Genomic DNA, 10,096 nt, shown 5'->3' with positions numbered 1-10,096 from the left:
TTTTTAATACTTCCATATATTTCTGTTTCCAGGTTTCTATTCTGTTTCAGTAATACCATGCTTTTATACTTATTATAATTTAAAACTACTTTTGAATATTTGGTAGTACATGTCCCTTTGCCAAGCATTTCTATCTCTTTTATGTATTTATCCAGTACCAGAACCATAGTAAGTTAAAACACAAACACATTTAAATATTAATTGGAATTTATAGATTAATTCTGGAAGGGTTGACATCTATCAAATCTTCTCAGTTACAGATTCAGATTTTGACAGAAGTTGACAACGCAGCTCACAGCTACCATCTCTGGCAAGAATCCAGAGAATGTAGTTCATGTTGTTGATCATCAGCTTTGACAGTCAGCTAACCAGAGGCAAGGATGCCCCAGAAGTCTGACTCAAAAGCCAAAAGACTGGGTGTTTGTCACCCAGACATCCCCAAAGACCTCTAACTCTGGCTCATTGCTATTTTTTTTCATTAATTTAATTAACTCTCCCAGATAGATTGCTGTTTAGTTTCCTTATAAGTGTAAAAAGAAACTTTTTTCCTTAAAGTGACCATTATTGTGCTCACCACTTCTCTCTCTCAAAGTTCAGAGGTGGTATGAATCACAGAGACCTCTGATAAGTCTTGCTGAACAAAAGGAATCAACCAACACTTACTAATAGTTTTCACAAAATCAAGATTCAACCTATAAGTTCCACTATAAGGAATTATTGATTTTAGGTTCTTGTATGTACAAAATTGACATTTTGGGGACTTCCTTGGTTGTCCAGTGGCTAAGATTCCATGCTCCTAGTGCTGTGGTCCTGGGTTTGATCCCTGTTCAGGGAATTAGATTCCACGTGCTGCAACTAAAGATCCCACATGCTTCAACTAGACCTGGTACAGCCAAATAAATAAATATATATTTTTGAAATGGCAATCTCATCTGGCTTTGCTTAACGTTTGGGGTTCTCAAGGCAAGAATACTGGAGTGGTTTGCTATTCTCTTCTCCAGTGGATCATCTTTTGTCAGAACTCTCCACCATGACCCCCTCCACCTTGAGTGGCCCTGCATGGCATTGCTCATAACTTCGTTGAGTTATGCAAGCCCCTTTGCCATGACAAGGCTGTAATCCATGTGATCATTTTGGTTAGCTTACTGTGATTGTGGTTTTCATTCTGGAAGCTGTGGGATTGTAGTTCTTGCTTCTTCTGTTTGCCCTGTGATGGATGAGAGTAAGAGTCTTGTGCAAGCTTCCTGATGGGAGGGACTTCAGTTCAGTTCAGTTACTCAGTCATGTCGGACTCTTTGCTACCCCATGAACTGCAGCATGCCAGGCCTCCCTGTCCATCACCAACTCCCAGAGTCCACCCAAACCCATGTGCATTGAGTCGGTGATGCCATCCAGCCATCTCATCCTCTGTCATCCCCTTCTCCTTCTGCCCTCAATCTTTCCTAGCATCAGGGTCTTTTCAAATGAGTCAGCTCTTTGCATCAGGTGGCCGAAGTATTGGAGTTTCAGCTTCAACATCAGTCCTACCAATGAACACCCAGGACTGATGTCCTTTAGGATGGACTGGTTGGATCTCCTTGTAGTCCAAGGGACTCTCAAGAGTCTTCTCCAACACCACAGTTCAAAACCATCAATTGATGGGAGAAACTGGATGTGGGAAAAACTGGATCTTGCTCTAGTGGACGGGGCCATGCTCAGTAAATCGTTAATCCAATTGTCTTCTGATGGGTGCAGCTGTGCTCCCTCCTTGTTCATTGTTTGACCTAAGGTGATGCAGTTCCAGATTCTATAGGCAATAACTTAATATATACTGACAGTTCCTTTTGGTGTGTTTCACTTGCTTGGTATTGGCTAGCTTTGTACATCTCACTCCTCTTTTGCTCAAGACATATGAAAAAAATTAAAAGTTTTATTCCCATAATTTTTGGAAAGATAAATATAAACATAAATATCTATCTTTCTAAAATGAAGAAAAATTAGTCCATGGGGATTCTCCAGGCAAGAATACTGGAGTGAGTTGCCATGCCCTCCTCCAGGAGATCTTCCCAACCCAGGGATCAAACCAAGGTCTCCCACATTGCAGGCAGATTCTTTATCTGAGCCACCAAGGAAGCCTTTATGAATGTTTAGTAAAAGTTAAAGCATTCATTCTCATATGCAATTTACTTAAAGAACAACTTTTCCTGTAATTCATCTGGCTCAGCTATGTAAACAATTTTTCTAAAACACAATGACTTTTTTCCCAAAGCTTATATCTATAAACTCAGAATTCAGTGTTCTAATTCTCCAGTGATCTTTCCAACTCTCTCCGTTGTTACTCCCTACAATATATTCACCATTCTAGGAAGAGTGGTCACTTTCAGGTCCCAAAACATAACTTGCTTATTTCTGCCATGTTATTTTTAGTTCATTTGATTGATCTCATTTCTTCAGGCTTCTTCACTATCTAAAGTGTATCTTTCATTCAGATTCTAAATCAAGATGCATTCCTTTCCAGGGGAATGGGAAAATTCAGCCCCTAGTGCTATTTATACCATGCGAAGGTGCTCAGTCATGTCCAACTCTATGCGACCCCATGGACTGTAGCCCACTAGGGTCCTCAGTACATGGAATTTTCCAGGCAAAAATATTGGAGTGGGTTGCCATTTCCTTCTCCAGGCAATCTTCCTGACCCAGGGATTGAACCTGCATCTCCTGCATTAGCAGGTGGATACTTTACCACTGAGCCACCTGGGAAGCCCTCTATTTATTGCATCCATCATAACTGACTCTATGTTCTGGTTATGTACGTGTCTTATCTTCTTGGTAGGGCACCTAATTTCTTTGGTCTATCTTTAGTTACTTAGCTCTGAGCTATCTAGGCAGTAAATGTTTTGATTACTAAGGTATGCAAGGTTTTCTAATTGACTATTCCAGTTTTCATTCCTCCTGGTCTGGTGATGGTTGGAATAGATGGCAGTCCAAAGCAGATGAGATATTATGCTCCAGTGGAGTTCAGTGATATCATTGCTTGTGTCAAAGCAAGGTTGCTGCCCAACAGAACTGCCTGGACATTGCTCCATATGACAGCCACATCCTTAATTTTTGTCTCTTGGTTTTCCTTCTTTTTCACTATCAGGACCCAATTTTTGCTAAATGGTTGGTTCTTTCAAGTCTAACCATGGCAGGAGATGTCCTTTCCCAGAGCAGGATGATGCCTTGATTCAAGAGAGGGCAGATGCTGCCATCAAAGCTTTTAACAATCTTTTTGTTTTCTCAGTTTTTTAACTCTGGGAAAATAAAAGTAAAAATTCAAACAGAAGGGAAAGAGACAAATGTTTTTGCATTTTCTTAAAAAGTGTTTATTTGTGGCTGATATTGTTATATGTTATATTGCTCTTGAAGATTATAAACCACATCCATGGTTTGCAGTATTATTTTCCTCTGGAGTTTTAACAAGTTTATTAAATAACACTTGCCCACATTTAGATTGCTTTAGCTAAAGTCTTACTTCTTCCTGGCTTTAGTTAGATGAGATTCCTTAATATTTAATACCAATTTATTTAATTGAAATATAATGTAATCAAATAATGATAATTATTTGGCAGGAGTATCCCAACAGAATACTATTATTAATTTTTTTTACTATTGTGTCTTATAATAAGTAATGATCATACTTGCCCTCACGTTTCAAAATATTCAGATGTTTCTGAAAATACTGGACGTGCAATAAAGCTGCTGGATATGTCTTTTCTCCTTTGACATATCTTTTATTCCTTTATGATGCATAAGATCATAAATAATATATCCATTATTTATGTGAGAGGAAGTTGTAAGGTTTGTACTTAAAGATGTTACATTGTCTAGGCAGTGATAGTGTATTTTATGAAACGTTCAGAAAAACAAATGTTATACTATACTAATTTTAATCTTATTATTTTGTATGAGGTTATAATCTGATAACTGTTCTGTTTTTCCCAGAAATAGATTTTGCAGAATCTAGAAATTTAAAAATATAGGGGGGTTTTCAAGGATTCATTCTATTTTCAAATTTCCTTTTATCCATCGATGGCTGCAGGGCAGTATCTTCTGCATATCTTTTAATCTTGAAGTTTAGAGAATTGTCTTGTTTCTTTCTTTTCTATTTTTTTTTCTAAGTCCTACTCTTCACAAGGAAGCCAGAAGTGTGACAGGAAGGTGTGATTTTTAATTTACACCAGAGTCTCGCAAATAATGACTTTTCACACCCTGCTATTGCTGCTTAGCCTAGGGGAGGAGTTCTGTGGCTACTGTTGTCGTAGCAAATTAAATCCACTGCTGTAATTTGGAAAGACGTTCTTCTACATTTAACCCTTGTTTTCAATTTTTTAACTCAGTATTCATGAATACTTATGGGAACGTGGTTTATTCCTTTGAAGTGTCCTTGTTTTTTAGAAAATTATTTTTGAAGTCTGTTATCTTTTCAGATTGTCAAGAATGAAAGGGAATCAGATTCTCCCTTGCCACCATTCTAACTGCTGGAAATTGTAACTTATTCAAATACACAAAAATGAAAAATATAATAATGTTTATTTGGAGAACTTCTAGCAATAAAATTTAAATACATGATTTAATGACTCTTTTTATCTTTCCTTGGGATTTCATTTCTGTAAGATTAGCTTTTCCCTCTGTTTTCATAGGAGAGTCAGTGTCTTACTGTACAAAGAAATCTATATCGTTTGGTTTGAAAAATGAAATCGAAAGTAATGTTAAAAAGATTTAAATGTTTTAAGTTTTTTCAGTTTCTCTCCAGTCCATTAAGTCATTTGGATTGAACTATTAAAAAACAAAAACAGGATGGGCTGCCTAAGGGAGATTAGAAAAATTATTGCAATAGGTATACTGGTTTTAAGTTTTCAAATAGTTAGAAAAGAATAGTGACAGTATAACTGAATAGTTAAATAATATATCTTACAAATAATATACCTCTTTCACTTAGAATTATTGACATATTGAATCATTTTCCCATTTTGAATCTACCAACTAATTTTTGTTAGGGTTTTCAATCAATGTGCTAGATCGTACTAGTTATTTTATGAATCATAATGGTCTTCAATAAAGTTCTAGAACTGAGTGGAATATGTAAGAATATTATTGAAAGAAAGGAAACATTCAGACTCTGGAGAATTTGGCTCCTACTTGGTCCTCTTGCTAAAAGGAAGCAATCAGAAGCAGTTACAACTCTCCTGGATTGGGAGCTGCAAGGGGTTAATCAGGCTGGGTTTACTAAGTATCTGTGTCAGGCTTTTATCTGATCCTTCCATCCTTCCTCCCTTCCTCCCCTGCCCACCCCTTTTGTAAATGTCAACCACTTCCTGATAAGCCTAGAGTGGTGAATTTCACACCTTTCTTTTCTTTGTGAAGAAACCTGGGTGTTAATGGTACAGGATTGAGTACCATTGTATGTCTCTAGCTGTCTGTTAGTAAACCTGAGGGATGCCTGTGGAAAAAAAGTAGGAGAAGGTGAAGAAATTTGAGAAAAGAGACTAAGAAATAGGTTCAAACTGGTCTCATTTTCAAAATGGGTATTTGTTTTATTAGCAACTTTTAGATGTGTATTCGGAAAACAATAATTTTAAAGAAGCTTAGTACTGAGAGTCTCAAAGAGTCTGCAAAGGAAAGGCTTAGACTGCTGATTGCTAAAATTAAACAGAAGAACAACAGTCAGAAAGAAAAACTGAAGACTCACTCCTCTTTTTATTCTACAGGTGTATTTACAGGATACAGCCATGGAAACTTGGTCAGTTGATCAGGTCTGCAGTTGGCTGGTGGAGAAAAACTTAGGAGAGCTAGTACATAGGTTTCAAGGTGAGTTGTTTATACTTTCAAAAAATGTTAATTGAGCAGTCGAGATACTGAGTGTCCTCTGTCATTGATTTCTTTTTTCCTAATGCATGTGAACATTGATGTGGAGTTGCTACACTAGGAAACTTTCATTTCTTTACCGACTGTAGCAGAGTTTGCATTTGACCTAGTATCCATGAGAAAATCTAATTATTTCAAAAAGAACTCAAAATAAATCTTGAGTTACTTAAAATACGCATTTGATATATACATTTAATATTGCTTTTGTCCAGGATGTGCATTTTTAGGCAGCTCTGTACAGTGTTGGATTTACAAGTATTGATTATTGCCTGGGAGGTACATTAAGAATACTTTTCCAAAAAGATTTTTTTTTTCCTTATGAAAACAATGGTAGAATCAGAAGAGGGGAGGCATTAATGTGAATGTAAAAAATTTTATTGTGACTCCATGTTGCAGTACTTTCTTAGGAGCAGACGTGCATTTGGAATTATGCAATATTAGTGTTCTATTTTTGCAAAAACACAGATAATTTTATAACTGCAGAGCACAAGTTTAGATGCTCCTTTTAACATGAGAAATAATTCTGCCTGCTCAGGGTGCCGTGTTTTACAGTATTTTACCCAGCAGACAGGTAGAGATTTTTTCTCTTTTTTCCCAGAGGAAGAAGTAAGTGGGGCTGCTCTCCTAGCACTTAATGATCGGATGGTTCAGCAATTGGTAAAGAAAATTGGGCACCAGGCTGTTCTAATGGATTTAATTAAAAAATATAAGCAGAAGAGTCAAGAGCTGAAGTCCCCTGGAGAAACAGCCCCGGTCACACAAGCAGAGTAAGTGTTCATGAATGGCCTTATTTTTGATTCTGTGCTTTCCCTAAGATGGCTGTAGCATGGCATATGGAGTTTAAACTTTGTTGAAAATTGTGACCATTTTCAGCTTGTGTGTACAGTAACAGTTTTTGCAAAGTTTTATAAATCAAGATATCTTTTCTTTTAATGCACCAGGTTTTTAAACTCCAACTCCATTTATTAGGGAAGACCTATAAGCCTGAAGTTCCTGTATAGAAATCTCTGTAACAAGCAGTTAAAATATAACACAAGCAGAAATGAACTCCTGAGCTTAGGTCTTAAAGTTAAGACTTGAGGAAGGCATCTTTTTCTGCTTCTTTGCTTTCCCCAAAGCTATTTATGTGTGTATTTACTTATTTGCCCAGGATTCCTTACAGTAACTAATTTATATTCTCTTCTAGAGGCCTTCATAATATGATTTGCTAAAGATTTTTGCTGCACTGGATTTCAAGAGTGTTCTTGGAGCACTCAATGCTGTGGTAGCATCCCAGAGAAGTCTTGTAGAAAAATTTGTGATGGTTTTGAGGTTATTTTTTTTTAAATCATTGACTTCTGCCATAAAAAGGAATGATAACAAAAATTATAAAATTAAAAATTTCACTTTATAATCTATGTCCCAGGATCATTCAGGCTATGTCCCAAATCATTCTGATTTGGATTTTTGATATTTGAAACTTTTTGCCAGATTTCTAAGTTTAAATAATTACTACATTCTGATTATTCATTAATTTTTAAAATAAGGTTATGATGTTTGATGAAATCCATTCCATGTTTTTACTTCAGTTTTTTTTTTTCCAGAATATCTGTAAAACTCTTAAGTTTCTGTCTTGTTTTTTTATAAGCAATGCAATGTTAGAGAGCTCTAACTTAGGTAATTCGGTTTCTAGAGAATTTGGATATTTGGGACAAGGAGGGGGATAAGTCAGCTTGAAGGAATGGCCCACATTTGGTCTGGAGAGTCTACTATTTGATTTATTCGAGGGATTTCTTCTAAATGCTGTTTTGACACATCTGTGTAAAAGATACGTGACTTTTGATGCAGTTCCCATTGTATGCCTTTACTCCTTTGCAGCACAGGGAGGGAGTAAACCTCATCTAGAGCTCAAAGTAGTTTCCCAGCATTCTTGGATGAGTTGTACTCTTGAGCTGGAAGTTCCCCTCAGTTGACTGGAATCTTGATGTTACCTTAGACACAGCTTGGAAGAAAACTGACAGCCTTTTTTCCCACTGCAAAGCAGTTTATAATGTCCTCTAGTAAATGAGGACTAACTGGACTGCCAGGAAGTCTGGGCATCATTCCTGGTCCTACCACTGACTTGGATTGATTGCATTAAATGTTGACACTCCTTTTGCTTCATCTCTAGGTTGTGAAAAATAATACATACTTACTTCCAAAGTTAATCACACTGATGTTCAGAGTATCATAATCTTTGAGAAAATATCTCCTCCTTCTCCCACACTAAAATATAGTCTTTTGTTAAATATTAAGCATTATTAATTGGTTTATAAAGCCATTTTGAAATGTAACCATGACTTAGAACATTGGTTTTCCAGGGGCTGAGTGGGGACTCTTCATTCTACCCAGTAAATAGTTGACTCTAAGGTTTGTGCTGTTTTACATTCAGATTCAATTATTCTGGTGCAAAATCACAATTTCAAGTAGGTTTATAGGTTATAGTTAGTAAAAATGTTTTTTGGCTATTTTTGCTTATTGTCAAATATGTAGGCACTTGACAAATATATTGTCATGTGGGAGTCATAGTAATAGAAAAAAATGTATAAGAATGTGCTATTTATTTAGTTAAATAATTTTAATAAGTTCTTAATAAAGATAGGAAATTTGGTGTAGTAAAAAGAACCTGGAAGCTAGGTATTAAAACTGGATTACGAATCTCTGTTCTGATATTAGCTACTCATCTAACCTTGGAGATTTGCTTGACTTTTCTTAGTTTCAACTGTAAAATGAAGTGGGTAGAATAAATGATGCTTAGGACTCTGAAGAGTTTATAAAGTGGCAGCCTAGATCAGAGTTTACAGATGGGTTCCAACTTGAGTGTAAATTTCATTTGGTGGCTAACAGTTGCCTGGTATGTTACTTTGAAAAAAAATTTACAGGCCACATATGGACAGGATACTTGGCCTCCAACTCAGACTTAGGTAGATGACAGGAATATATAACAGGAAGGAGTATATCCAGTTGCTTTTGTGTTGCTCTTTTTGAAGCCGGTAGAAAAATCACTGGACAGGAAGTTGGAAAGTTGGAAAACTGAGGTAATGGGTGCTGTTACTGAGTAGCTTGTGGAGGTAAGCAAGTTGCCTTCCTTTCAGTTGTATCACTTAGAAGATGAGGGAGTTAGTGAAGAGTGGTTCAAAGATCATGAAATTCCACAAATAATAAAAGGTTCCCCTAGATGGCAGGGAAGAGAGAAAGGATCTGATATAGAGTTTCATTTTTTTTGCCAAATAATAATGTTAATCAACAAAGGTATATTCTGTTATTACCATTGTTTCATAAAGGAAAGGATTATCAATAATACCATCTTTAAATGTGATAGAGGAGTGAGAACAGCACAGTGAACTGGCACCATGCACCTCCCAGCATGTATAAACTGGTAGTGAGTGAGATGGCCCCAGAGGGTTTTTCTTTCAATCCTCTTAGTCATGACTCTAACGTGGAGCTTGGAACGGACACAGATCATAGTGTTTACTCTGGGCTGATTTATACCTTCAGAGTCACTATGAAAGCAACAGTTGAATACCCTAGACCCACCTTTTCTTTCTTGGTGACAGGGATGAACAGCCCTCGAGTCCAGCCAGTGGTGGGGAGCAGATGCCATCTTTCTATCCAGCTGACAACCTTGATAATGGATTAATTGACCACAGAGTACTGAAACAGAGGTGGGATGGACAACTTCTAAACATCTTAAAGCCAGTTGATAATATTTGTCTTTATTTTTATGAGGTTTCATGTTTAAATGTATTTCTAAGTGGAAACTATTTGTTTTTCTGGAAGGGATTTTTGTAAATCAAGTGATGAAGATATTTGGTAAGAGATGAAGGTCATTTTTTTTATCTTTGCATTGAACAAGTTAAGTTTTGAGATGATATTATGCATCTCTCAAGGACATGTTGTTAAGGAAAAAAGATGATTTTTCTGTCATAAACTGTCCAGAGTGATTGGCAGTAGCCACAAAGATGGAATTTGTTCTGCAAATAGTGTCTTATAGAATTAGCTTTTTGCGGAGTCTTTTTTTTTTTTTTTTTTTTTGAATTAACAGTCTTGACCATTCATGATGGAGGCACTGCTTTGTTAAACATTTCCTTATATCCCTACACTGGGTTTTATGAGCTATAGTATTTCAACATATGGGCTACACTGGAACAGAGGAAAACTATATATCTAGAGAAACAGACCCAGGAATGTGGCA

General features: G+C 36.4%; 1 protein-coding gene across 3 annotated transcripts in view; it reads left to right on the top strand.

The window, feature by feature from the left end:
- Window positions 1-5,344: 5,344 nt before the first annotated feature.
- Window positions 5,345-10,096, top strand: part of SAMD3 (sterile alpha motif domain containing 3) — a 43,964-nt gene continuing 39,212 nt past the window's right edge. The window contains exons 1-4 of one of the 3 annotated variants that reach the window (XM_019967423.2): window positions 5,345-5,481; window positions 5,727-5,826; window positions 6,482-6,650; window positions 9,459-9,566. In XM_019967423.2, coding sequence (XP_019822982.2) covers window positions 5,748-5,826; window positions 6,482-6,650; window positions 9,459-9,566 — 356 coding nt within the window. In that variant the 5' untranslated portion in view covers window positions 5,345-5,481; window positions 5,727-5,747. Of the gene's footprint in view, window positions 5,827-6,481; window positions 6,651-9,458; window positions 9,567-10,096 lie in introns of all 3 variants that reach the window. The other 2 variants (XM_070796150.1, XM_070796151.1) reach the window with 2 other exon arrangements.

The sequence above is a fragment of the Bos indicus genome, chromosome 9 (genome assembly GCF_029378745.1).
Source record: "Bos indicus isolate NIAB-ARS_2022 breed Sahiwal x Tharparkar chromosome 9, NIAB-ARS_B.indTharparkar_mat_pri_1.0, whole genome shotgun sequence".
Taxonomy (NCBI): Eukaryota; Metazoa; Chordata; class Mammalia; order Artiodactyla; family Bovidae; genus Bos; species Bos indicus.
This window is presented reverse-complemented; position numbering and strand designations above follow the sequence as displayed.